This window comes from Anolis sagrei, chromosome 1, assembly GCF_037176765.1.
Source record: "Anolis sagrei isolate rAnoSag1 chromosome 1, rAnoSag1.mat, whole genome shotgun sequence".
NCBI lineage: Eukaryota > Metazoa > Chordata > Lepidosauria > Squamata > Dactyloidae > Anolis > Anolis sagrei.
This window is the reverse complement of record NC_090021.1, coordinates 340192968-340205887: the sequence shown is the minus strand read 5'-3', so window position 1 is coordinate 340205887 and position 12920 is coordinate 340192968. Positions and strand designations below refer to the sequence as shown.

The 12920-nt window shown below is 45.3% G+C and overlaps 1 protein-coding gene across 3 annotated transcripts in view; it reads right to left on the bottom strand.

Moving 5' to 3' along the window:
• Positions 1 to 5219: 5219 nt before the first annotated feature.
• Positions 5220 to 12920, bottom strand: part of MAP4K5 (mitogen-activated protein kinase kinase kinase kinase 5) — a 152155-nt gene continuing 144454 nt past the window's right edge. For 2 of the 3 annotated variants that reach the window (XM_067463137.1, XM_067463139.1), the window contains 3 exons: positions 12833 to 12888; positions 7391 to 9580; positions 5220 to 7211 (listed from right to left, as the gene is read on the bottom strand). In XM_067463137.1, the coding sequence (XP_067319238.1) occupies positions 9493 to 9580; positions 12833 to 12888 (144 nt within the window). In that variant the 3' untranslated portion in view covers positions 5220 to 7211; positions 7391 to 9492. The remainder of the gene's footprint in view (positions 7212 to 7390; positions 9581 to 12832; positions 12889 to 12920) is intronic. The other variant, XM_067463138.1, reaches the window with a different exon arrangement.

Sequence of the window (12920 nt, the reverse complement as noted above, 5' to 3'; positions counted from 1 at the left end):
CTGCGAGTGCAGCATTTTTCTGAACGAGCTCTGCGAGTGCAGCATTTTTCCAAATGAGCTCTGCGAGTGCAGCACTTTTCTGAATGAAGCAGAGAGTGTTTGAGGATAGGGACATCCATAGGGATACCAAGATACTTGTTTAAAAAGCTATTCCCCTCCCAACCCTGCTATACAGTTGTGAGATGTGGACTGTCTACAGATGTCACATGCAACTCCTGGAACGCTTCCATCAGCACTGCCTCTGGAAAATCCTGTAAATCTTTTGGGAAGACAGGCGGGGAAATGAAGTAGAGAGGGTTTGAAGACTGGGACATCCGTAGGGAGACCAAGGTGCTTGTTTATAAAACCACTGTCCTCCCAACCCTGCTATACGCCTGCGAGACGTGGACTGTCTACAGACGTCACATGCAACTTCTGGAACGATTCCATCAGCGCTGCCTCCGGAAAATCTTGCAAATCTCTTGGGAAGACAAGCGGACAAATGTCAGCGTGCTCGAAGAAGCAAAGACCGCCAGCATTGAAGCGATGGTCCTCCGCCATCAACTCCGCTGGGCCGGCCACGTTGTCCAGATGCCTGACCACCGTCTCCCAAAGCAGTTGCTCTACTCTGAACTCAACAACGGAAAGTGGAATGTTGGTGGGCAGGAAAAGATATTTAAAGATGGCCTCAAAGCCAACCTTAAAAACTCTGGTATAAACACCAAGAGAGAACTGGGAAGCCCTGGCCCTTGAGCGCTCCAGCTGGAGGTCAGCTGTGACCAGCAGTGCTGTAGAATTTGAAGAGTCATGAATGGATGGTGAAAGAGAGAAACGTGCCAAGGGGAAGGCGCATCAAGCCAAGCCCGACCGGGACCGCCTTCCGTCTGGAAACCAATGCCCTCACTGTGGGAGAACATGCAGGTCACAAATTGGGCTCCACAGTCACCTATGGACCCACCGCCAGGATACTACACTTGGAGGACCATCATTCTCGGACTATGAGGGATCGGCTAAGTGAGTAAGTAATATGTTTGTGGAAATGCCACATCTCTGACCTTTTCCCTTAAGGGGCAAAATATCAATAATTTCTCCCAAACAAGGAGGTCTGTCCCTTTCTCCCCTATAAATATATATGAACTATGAATCCCAGCAATTACAACTCCCAACTGTCAAGGTCTATTTTCCCCAAACTCTACTAGTGTTCACATTTGGGCAAACTGAGTATCGACTGCTAAGTTTGGTCCAGATCCATCCTTGTTCGAGTCCACAGTGCTCTCTGGATGTAGGTGAACTACAACTCCCAAACTCAAGGTCAATGCCCACCAAACCCTTCCAGTGTTTTCTCTTGGTCATGGGAGTTCAATGTGCCAAGTCTGGTTCAATTCTATTGTTGGTGGAGTTCAGAATGTTCTTTGATTGTAGGTGAACTATAAATCCCAGCAACTACAACTCCCAAAATGTCAAGGTCTATTTTCCACAAAGTCTACTAATGTTCACATTTCGGCATAGTGAATATCGAGTGCTAAGTTTGGTCCAGATCCATCGTTTTGAGTCCACAGTGCTCTCTGGATGTAGGTGAACTACAACTCTAAAACTCAAGGTCAATGCCCACCAAACCCTTCCCCTATTATCTGTTGGTCATGGGAGTTCTGTTTCAAGTTTGGTTCAATTCCATCATTGGTGGAGTTCAGAATGTTCTTTGATTGTAGGTGAACTATAAATCCCAGCTACTACAACTCCCAAATGACAAGGTCTATTTCCCCCAAACTCCACCAGTCTCACCCACAAACCTCCTAGGGACCTCTGGAGGCGTTATCTGGGCGGGTTTCTGAGGGGTCGCCAAAGACCATCAGAAAACACATACTTTTGATAGTCTTAGGAACCCCTCTCCTTCTCTTCCTTTTTCTGAGACTCCAAGCTGTTTGGAGAGCAGGTGTGCTCAGCGCATGGCAGTATGGTGTGCATGTGCTGGTGAGGGAGAGCATGTGAGGCTGGAGGGAGGTCTGCAAGTCCCTTCAAGGCTGGTGAAAAAGTTGTGCCAAGTTTGATCCAGATCCATCATTGTTTGAGTCCACAGTGCTCTCTGGATGTAGGTGAAGTACAACTCCAAAAATTCAAGGTCAATGCCCACCAAACCCTTTCCAGTATTTTCTGTTGGTCATGGGAGTTCTGTGTGCCAATTCCATCATTGGTGGAGTTCAGAATGCTATTTTAATGTAGGTGAGCTATAAATCCCAGCAACTACAACTCCCAAATGACAAGCTCTATTTTCCCCAAACTCCACCAGTGTTCACATTTGGGCATATTGAGTATTCATGCAAAGTTTGGTCCAGATCACAATTTTTGAGTTCACAGTGCTCTCTGGATGTAGGTGAACTATGCCAAAAGTCAAGGTCAATGCCCACAAGACCCTTCCAGTTTGGTTCAGGTCCATCGCTGTTTACTCCATAGTACTCATAGAATCATAGAATCAAAGAGTTGGAAGAGACCTCATGGGCCATCCAGTCCAACCCCATTCTGCCAAGAAGCAGGAATATTGCATTCAAAGCACCCCTGACTCTCTGGATGGAGGTGAACTACAATGCCAAAACTCGAGGTCAATGCCCATCAAACCCTCCCTGTATTTTGTGTTGGTCATGGGAGTTGTGTGTGCCAAGTTTGGTTCAATTCCATCATTGGTGGAGTTCAGAATGTTCTTTGATTGTAGGTGAACTATAAATCCCAGTAATTACAACTCCCAAATGTCAAAGTCTATTTTCCCCAAATTCTACTAGTGTTCACATTTCATAGAATCATAGAGTTGGAGGAGACCTCGTGGGTCATCCAGTCCAACCCCCTGCCAAGAAGCAGGAAAATTGCATTCAAAGCACCCCCAACAGATGGCCATCCAGCCTGTTTAAAAGCTTTGGGAATATTGTGTATTGAGTGCTAAGTTTGGTCCAGATCCATCACTGTTTCTCTGGATGTAGGTGAACTACAACTCCAAAACTCAAGGTGAATGCCCACCAAACCTTCCCATTATTTTCTGTTGGTCATGGGAGTTGTGTGTGCCAAGTTTGGTTCAATTCTATCATTGGTGGAGTTCAGAATGTTATTTGATAGTAGGTGAACTATAAATCCCAGCAACTACAGCTCCCAAATATCAAGGTCTATTTTCCCCAAACTCTATTAGTATTCAAATTTGGGCATACTGAGTGCTAAGTCGGGTCTAGATCCACCACTGTTTGAGTCCACAGTGCTCTCTGGATGTAGGTGAACTACAACTCCAAAACTCAAGGTGAATGCCCACCAAACCCTTCTAGTGTTTTCTCTTGGTCATGGGAGTTCTGTGTGCCAAGTTTGGTTCAATTCCATCATTGGTGGAGTTCAGAATTTTCTTTGATTGTAGGTTTACTGTAAATCCCAGCAACTACAACTCCCAAATGCCAAGGTCTATTTCCCCCAAACTCTACAAGTGTTTATATTTGGTCATATTGAGGGCTAAGTTTGGTCTAGATCCACTATTGTTTGAGTCCACAGTGCTCTCTGGATGTAGGTGAACTACAACTCCCAAACTCAAGGTCAGTGCTCACCAAACCCTTCCAGTATTTTCCGTTGGTCATGGGAATTCTGTGTGCCAAGTTTGGTTCAATTCCATTGTTGGTGAAGTTCAGAATGTCTTTGATTGTAGGTGAACTATAAATCCCAGCAACTACAACTCCCAAATGACAAGGTCTATTTTTCCCAAACTCCACCAGTATTCTAATTTGGGCTTATTGGGTATTTGTGCCAAATTAGGTCCAGTGAATGAAAATACATCCTGCATATCAGATATTTACATGACAATTCATAACAGTAGCAGCATAATAATAATAATAATAATAATAATCATCATCATCATCATCATCATCATCTTCTATATAAATATAAATGCAATGTTCGTTTGTGGGATTAACAGAACTCAAAAACCACTGGACAAATTGACACCAAATTTGGACACAAGACACCTAACAACCCAATGTATGTCCTTCACTCCAAAAAATTTGATTTTGTCATTTGGGAGTTGTAGTTGCTGGGATTTATAGTTCACCTACAATCAAAGAACATTCTGAACCCCACCAATGATGGAATTGAACCAAACTTGGTGCACAGTTCTCCCATGGCCAACAGAAAATACTGGAAGGGTTTGGTGGGCAGTGTCCTTTGGTTTTGGAGTTGTAGTTCACCTACATCCAGAGATCACTGTGGACTCAAACAATGATGGATCTGGACCAAACTCTACACGAATACTCATTATACCCAAATGTGAACACTGGTGGAGTTTGGGGACAATAGAATCTTGACATTTGGGAGTTGTAGTTGCTGGAATTTATAGTTCACCTACAATCACAGAGCATTCTGGACCCCACCAATGATGGAATTGAACCAAACTTGGTGCACAGTTCTCCCATGACCAACAGAAAATACTGGAAGGGTTTGCTGGGCGGTGTCCTTTGATTTTGGAGTTGTAGTTCACCTACATCCAGAGATCACTGTGGACTCAAACAATGATGGATCTGGACCAAACTCTTCACAAATACTCAATATGCCCAAATGTGAACACTAGTGGAGTTTGGGGAAAATAGAATCTTGACATTCGGGAGTTGTAGTTGCTGGGATTTATAGTTCACCTACAATCAAAGAACATTCTGAACCCCACCAATGATGGAATTGAACCAAACTTGGTAAACAGTTCTCCCATGACCAACAGAAAATACTGGAAGGGTTTGCTGGGCAGTGTCCTTTGGTTTTGGAGTTGTAGTTCACCCACATCCAGAGATCACTGTGGACCCAAACAATGATGGATCTGGACCAAACTCTACACAAATACTCAATATGTCCAAATGTAAACACTGGTGGAGTTTGGGGAAAACGGAATCTTGCCATTTGGGAGTTGTAGTTGCTGGGATTTATAGTTCACCTACACTCAAAGAGCATTCTGAACCCCACCAATGATAGAATTGTGCCAAACCTCCCACACAGAAACCCCGTAGAGGGCCACAGCAATGTGTGGCAGGGGACGGCTAGTAGTAATAATAATAATAATAATAATAGTAATAATAATAATAATAATAATAATAATAATAATAATACAGTTATGAAGTAACAACGAATATAATATTATGGTTGGGGGGTCACCACAACATGAGGAACTGCATTAAGGGGTCGCGGCATTAGGAAGATTGGGAAACTCTGGCTTAATGAACACAAGCAAACGAGAATCAAGGAGCAAAGGGATACTTTAATGGACGAAACGGAGAGAAAAGAGAAAGAGAGAAACATGGACGAGAGCCTTGAAAAAGGGATCGTGGAATAAAGGAGACTTTCCCCAAGGATTATTAGGCAATACTGCTTCTTATATATATATATTTATATTTATATAGATTTATACTATACCGCCAGGAAATAAACCTACCATTCGTTCCTACCTGTCTAGACGGGGAGAAAGAAAAACACCCCCATAATATACGTAATTTTTTTCCAATTCCAGGCACTGCATGTTCCTCTCTCCAATCTCCTTTCTGGCACAGTATAAATAAATAAAAATCGAAGAATTAATAATAAAATGAGACAACCCTCCCTCGTTTTAGGCCTGGACCACGGCTGCCTACGTTTCTCATTTGGCGGAGCAGCAATCAGGTCGGACCCATCCCATAATAGGCTTCTAAATGTCTGGACCACGGCTTGGGAAACTTACCTTTCGAACTACAACTCCCCAAAGGGCTTTGGGAGATCTAGTTTGGGATACAATGAGTCAGGAGGCACACATCTCTCCTCTCTTTCGTCCATTATAACCTCGAGGGTAATGATGACCATTGGGCGTCACTGCCCTTTAGGAGGGCTCTAAATATATGGAAGCTACTTACTGGAACTACAACTCCCCAAATCCCCCAACCAGCTTTGGCTAAGGGACTCTGGGAAGTATAGTTTGGGCCACATTGAGTCCGGAGGCGCAAATCTCCTGACTCAATATGGAGAGGCCATAGTGGGTTAAACTGGGTTTTTGCAGGTTTTTTTCGGGCTATATGGCCATGTTCTAGAGCAGTGGTTCTCAACCTGGGGTCCCCAGATGTTTTTGGTCTACAACTCCCAGAAATCCCAGCCAGTTTACCAGCTGTTAGGATTTCTGGGAGTTGTAGGCTGAAACACCTGGGGACGCACAGGTTGAGAACCACTGTTCTAGAGGCATTTTCTCCTGACGTTTCGCCTGCGTCTGAGGTACCTCTGAGGATGCTTGCCATAGATGCAGGCGAAACGTCAGGAGAAAATGCCTCTAGAACATGGCCAAAAAACCTACCCAGTGATTCCGGCCATGAAAGCCTTCGACAATACAATGGCTTAAACCCTTGTACTGCTGAACTGCTGACCTGAAGGTTGGCAACCTGGGGACCCACAGGTTGAGAACCACTGTTCTAGAGGCATTTTCTCCTGATGTTTCTCCTGCATCTGAGGTACCTCTGAGGATGCTTGCCATAGATGCTGTCGAAACGACAGGAGAAAATGCCTCTAGAACATGGCCACATAGCCCGAAAAAACCTACCCAGTGATTCCGGCCATGAAAGCCTTCGACAATACAATGGGTTAAACCCTTGTACTGCTGAACTGCTGATCTGAAGGTTGGCAGTTTGAATCCACGGGATGGGGTGAGTTCCTCTCTGTCAAGCCCTAGCTCCTGCTGACCTAGCAGTTCAAAAACATGCAAATGTGAGTAAACAGGTACTGCTTTGGCGGAAAAAGGCAAAAATACGATCCAAGCAGTCATGCTGGCCACACAACAAGAAGGTGACAACACAGGCTCCTTGGCTTCAAAATGGAGAAAAAAGCACCCTTTCTGCCTTCAGAAGCCAGAAATGAAAGGAGAAGCCTTTGCCTTTGTTTTTAGTTTCCTTGTATTGCCTGTGTAAATGCTGTAATCGGAGTCCCCAGCCACGTACGCACAGGCTCCTTGGCTTGAAAATGGAAAAAAAAGCACCTCCCGGGAGCCAGAGATGAATACCGCCTCCAGAAGCCGGAAATGAAAGGAGAAGCCTTTGCCTTTGTTTTCAGTCTCCTTGTATTTGACTGAATATTTGCCTGTGTAAATGCTGTAATCCAAATTCCCAGCCACACACACACACAGACTCCTTGGCTTGAAAATGGAGAAAAAAGCACCTCCCCAGAGCCAGAGATGAACATTGCCTCCAGAAGCCGGAAATGAAAGGAGAAGCCTTTGCCTTTGTTTTTACTCTCCTTGTATTTGACTGAATGTTTGCTGTGTAAATGCTGTAATTCAAATTCCCAGCCACACACACACAGGCTCCTTGGCCTGAAAATGTAGAAAAAAGCACCTCCCCGGAGCCAGAGATGAGCACCTCCAGAAGCCAGAAATAAAAGGAGAAGCCTTTGTCTTTGCCTTTGCTTGTATGTCTCTTTGTATTTGATTGAATGTTTGCCTGTGTAATCTGCTCTGAGTCCCTTAGGGGAGAAGAGCAGACTATAAACAAAGTGTATTATGAAAGGTAAAGGTATCCCCTTGACATTAAGTCTAGTTGTATCCATCTCTGGGTGGTGGTGCTCATCTCAATTCCTAAGCTTATGAGCCAGCGTTGTCCATAGACACCTCCAAGTTCATGTGGCCAGCATGACTGCATGGAGCAGCGTTACCTTGTTTTCTGCTTCCCTGGAGACTAGGACATGAAACAATGGCTTCAAACTACAAGAGAGCAGATTCCATCTGAACATGAGGAAGAACTTCCTAACTGTGAGAGCCGTTCAGCAGTGGAACTCTCTGCCCCGGAGTGTGGTGGAGGCTCCTTCTTTGGAAGCTTTTAAGCAGAGGCTGGATGGCCATCTGTCAGGGGTGATTTAAATGCAATATTCCTGCTTCTTGGTAGAATGGGGTTGGACTGGATGGCCCATGAGGTCTCTTCCAACTCTAGGATTCTAGGATTCTAGCTTCATGCCAAAGCAGTACCTATTGATCTACTCACATTTGCATGTTTTCGAACTGCTAGGTTGGCAGAAGCCGGGGCTAACAGTGGGAGCTCACCCCGCTCCCTGGATTCGAACCACCGACCTTTCGGTCAGCAAGTTCTGCTAGGTTGGCAGAAGTTGCGCCTAACAGCGGTAGCTCACCCCGCTCCCTGGATTCGAACCGCCGACCTTTCGTTCAGCAAGTTCAGCAGCTCAGCGGTTTAACCTGCATTGCCAATGGGAGTGAATTATGTATTTATTATAAATCTGGTCATTTCTCTCTTTCTCCATTATAAATCTTGAGGGGCTGATGACCGATGGACCACCACTTCGGGAAGATATCTTTTCTGAACTATAACTTCCCAAATCTCCCAGGCAGTATTGGACACACAAGGCTCTGGGAGGTCTAGTATGGGCTGTTTTGAGTCAGGACACAACTTCCCTCTCTTTTGAGGGTTGGTGATGAATGGTCCACATGGAAAACACCCTCTGCTTGAGGCACACACACACACACACAACTCTATAGTCATGCAGGTATGGGCCAACTTTGGCCCTCCCTCCAGGTGTTTTGGACTGCAACTCCCACAATTCCTAACAGCCTACCGGCTGTTAGGAATTGTGGGAGTTGCAGTCCAAAACACCTGGAGGGAGGGCCAAAGTTGGCCCATACCTGCACTATAGTGTTGTCTGATTCTCCACCAAAATACTCTTGTACAAAAACCAGATAAATAGCTAGAAAAGGCAAGAAAACCAATCCCAAAGGCCCACCGTCGCACTCAATCCCGCCCCCCGATCCCCGAAAAATTAAAAAACACCCCGAAACAAAGCTGCTCTGCAACCTTCATGTGCTAGAAAGTTAAGATACATCACACCACCGTAGCAGCAGGTTAATAAATAAGGATTAAATAGTCTTCTATCTTACAAACCCCCGGAGAGAACAGTTGCTTTAAAAAAATAATAACAGCAATAATAATAATAATCATGACATTTTTCCTTGGGAATCGTATCTCCTCGCAGCAACGTTTGGGGGCGAGCGAGGTGTCTCGGGCTTCTCGGGCAAAACATGCCGGGGAGATCCGCACCCGCGTTTCCGCGTTTGCCCCCATTCGAAGGCAGAAATGGGGAAAGCCGGGCTGGAATGTGGGGGGAGAAAAAAAGGGTGTCCAAAGTCCCCCAACTTTAAAGGATTCGGTTTCCCGCTGGCCGGCTTCACGGACAAAAGGGACTCGTTCTCCGGTTCGCTTTTATTAAGCAAACGTGACATTAAACCAACCACATAGTGGCAAGGGACAGAGCAGCTGCTGCGCCCAGCTGCGAGACAACGCACAAGACAAATAGGACGACAAATTTTGGCTCTGGATCCTAAAAACCCGGCTCCGTTCCGGTGCCGACAGTCAGGCAAAGAGAGGTGCGGAGAGGACGAGCCGGGCAGGGAGAGGGTTTCCTTAGCAGGATGCTGCTTTCCGGTGCCAGGAGGAGAGCGATGCCGACGTAGATTCCTCTTCCTGGGCTCACAATTCACGTCGGCCAGCAGTTGCCTACCTAATAGCTATTTTCGTGGCCAGCCAAAATGTAGAGGTTGCTGTGCGCGGTGGGGTTGTCGGTCGGCCGGCTCTCCAGCACCACCACCCTGCAAGAGAGAGCGGAGGAGACAAGCCGGATTTAGGACAGAGTCTAAGGCAGGGGTCCCCAAACTAAGGCCTGGGGGCCAGCTACAGAAAGGAAAAAGGGCAATTCCCAAAAAGCAGTAGAAGAGGTGCTATGAAATAGCAGTGGTCCATATGTAGAAAGATCAATACTCCAAAATGGTAAGGTACATGATATCCAGGAAGTCAAGAACATAGGCATAAATCTATAAGCATGAAAATGGGAATGTTTCCAAGGCAACATTTTTTCAGGAACATGCAAAGATGTGGAATTAGGATAGTTTTCTCTCCTTGTAAAGGAAAACATTCGTCTGCAGTATTTTCCCTATGTCCAAGCATTTGAAAATGCTGAAAAACCCATTAATCTGTGCAAAAATGTAGTTTTTGCACATAAATATTTTGTGTGCACACACACACACACAAAATAGTTCTCTGTGCAGGATATTATTACTGTTGTTGTTGTTCTCTCTTGCTTTTATCTCAATTGATAAAAATGCCTGGAACTTGTCACGGGATACTGGCACGTGACTTATAGTTTTCCAGTCATGTACTCCCTGAAATGCTGCAACTGGACAAACACACAAGCAAACACACCGGGATTCTGGTGCAGCTGGATGGGAGTCAGCTGCATTAAGATCACTACTGACCAGAAGGTCATGAGTTCGAAGCCAGCCCGGGTCGGAGTGAGTTTCCGACCAATTTTGTGTAGCTTGCTGTCGACCTTTGCAGCCCAAAAGACAGTTGCATCTGTCAAGTAGGAAATTTAGGAAATTTATGCGGGGAGGCAAATTTAACTAATTTACGAGGCCATAAAAATCTCCAGCAAGCATGCAAAGAATGAGGAAGTACTTCATCAGTGCCACAAATGGTTGGTGAAGGGACATCGAATCATAGAATCAAAAGAGTTGGAAGAGACCTCATGGGCCATCCAGTCCAACTCCATTCTGCCAAGAAGCAGGAATATTGCATTCAAATCACCCCTGACAAATGGCCATCCAGCCTCTGTTTAAAAGCTTCCAAAGAAGGAGCCTCCACCACACTCCGGGGCAGAGAGTTCCACTGCTAAACGGCTCTCACAGTCAGGAAGTTCTTCCTCATGTTCAGATGGAATCTCCTGAACATGAGGAAGAACTTCCTGACTGTGAGAGCCGTTCAGCAGTGGAACTCTCTGCCCCGGAGTGTGGTGGACAGCTCCCCTGGTGGCCAGAATACCCTCAAGAAAAGCTGGAATGTGAAATTGCTTCTGTGTCTGTCTATATATGTTGTGTGTCTATGGCATTGAATGTTTGCAATGTATATGTACATTGTAGTCCTCTGCGGAATGAGAAGGGCAGAATATACATACTGTAAATAAATAAATAATAAATAAACACAGGAGACAAGATTCACGAACATGAGAGCTGTTCCAGGAACCTGATTCTATGCCAACGTTGTCTACTCTGGAGACTCGAAAGAAAACATCACTTAATTTAAGCTCAGAAGCCATGAGGTCATCTTTTTGACACCTGTGTTTGAAAGCTTTGGAACTCGCCTTTGGAACTCCCTCCCACTGGAGATTAGAACTGCTCCCTCCCTCCTGACTTTTAGGAAATTAACGAAGACTTGGCTATGGAACGCGGCCTTTGATAACTGAGTTAATAATTCTGGTCCACATGGAAGGAGAATGATGAACTGTGAATTATGACCATGAATATTTTGACGACTTGGCTTGTATAATTGTGATGATGATGATGCTTTTGTACTATGTTTTTAACGTGTAATGATGATGCATTGCGTAGTTTGTAATTTTTTGTATACGAACACATGTTGTGAACCGGATTTGTGTCCCTCTTGGAAGTGAAAAGATCGGTATAGAAAACTTCTAAATAAATAAATAAACACATAAAGCGTTCTCAGGAGTTTCGATGACTTCTCAGAGTCTTTCTGACCATCCTTCACTCCTTCCCTGCAGAGCCCTAATCTGATATCAAGGGTAAACTCCTCATCTGTTGAAGGCAAATTCCCATGTGAAACGGAATCTGTAACTCAGTTCTTGTGGGTTTTTTCGGGCTTTATGGCCATGTTCTAGAGGCATTTCTCCTGACGTTTCGCCTGCATCTATGGCAAGCATCCTCAGAGGTGAGGAATCTGTAACTGCTGGCAGTTCTCTGAGTTTAGGCCTGCAATTCAGCCTGTGTTTCAGCCTGATCACACACAGACTCAGTGAAAAACCACCATCCCTCTCATCCTTTGAGGAGCCCCCAGTATCCTGCTGCTGAGCCCCAACATGTGGCAGCCAAAAAAACCATTGCGAATCACATCTTGCAACTCCAGGAGTCTGTGAATGATTTGGGGTTAAGAGGAGAAGTCAAGGGAGCACAAGGTGTGTCAACAGAACACAATTGCAAAAATAACGATTGCTTTGTTGTGCTGTCATCAACTTTGCCACCCCCTCCCCTGCGGCCTTGCCTTTTGCCTTGTGTGCCGTGTCTTAATGAGATCTGAAGCCTCCTCTCAGGGGCAGGGAGCAGGCTTGTTGTTTTTATGCATACAGCACGCACTTGTTCTGGGACAGGGGTGGCACTCTTTCAATAAATAAGTGGTGGTGTTGAACAATAATGCAGCTGGCCCTCCAAGATCTGATAATTATGCACCATTTTGATTAATATGTTCTCTCCAGGAATCTCTAGGTCCTCCTCTAGAAGTTGGCCATAGTTACACTGGTGAAGCTAGAACTTTGCAAGTTGTGCAGGCCTGCAATAGTCACAGGTGCAATTCTATGGTCAGCTTCTGGCAGGTGCAACTCTGTCTCTGCAAACTTCAGCCAAATACCAACTTCTGCATTTGTCCAACTACTTCTGTCCAAAAGCTTATGTAAGCCATTAAGAAACGGCTGGTCCTGGTCGGCTGATCCAAAGGTATGTGGGCATGCACCCATGCTCAAGTACACAGGGCGAAGGCCTAAATGCCCTGAAGGCATCAGATTCCACCTGATCTTGGAAGCTAAGCAGGGCCCCTTTAATAGGAGACAGGCAATGAACCTCAACCACTCTTGGCTCTATTTTGGAGGAAAAGACTACAAAACCACCTATGAGCCTAAGAAAACCCTCTGAAATGAATGAGAGTGACAACTTTAAGGCACATGCAGACACAATTCAGAGGCACAAGAACCTTCTTGAAGGATTTAGGATCCTTTTCCCTAAGAGCTCAGCCTCCTTTTGAAGGCCCAAAGGCCAGTGTGGCTCTTCCCAACTTACCTGTCGGAGCCCAATAAGCGGAAAACCCTGGTTTCATCTGAGATTTCCTGGGTTACCTGGAGAAAAGAGTGTGAAAATGTGAGCAAGG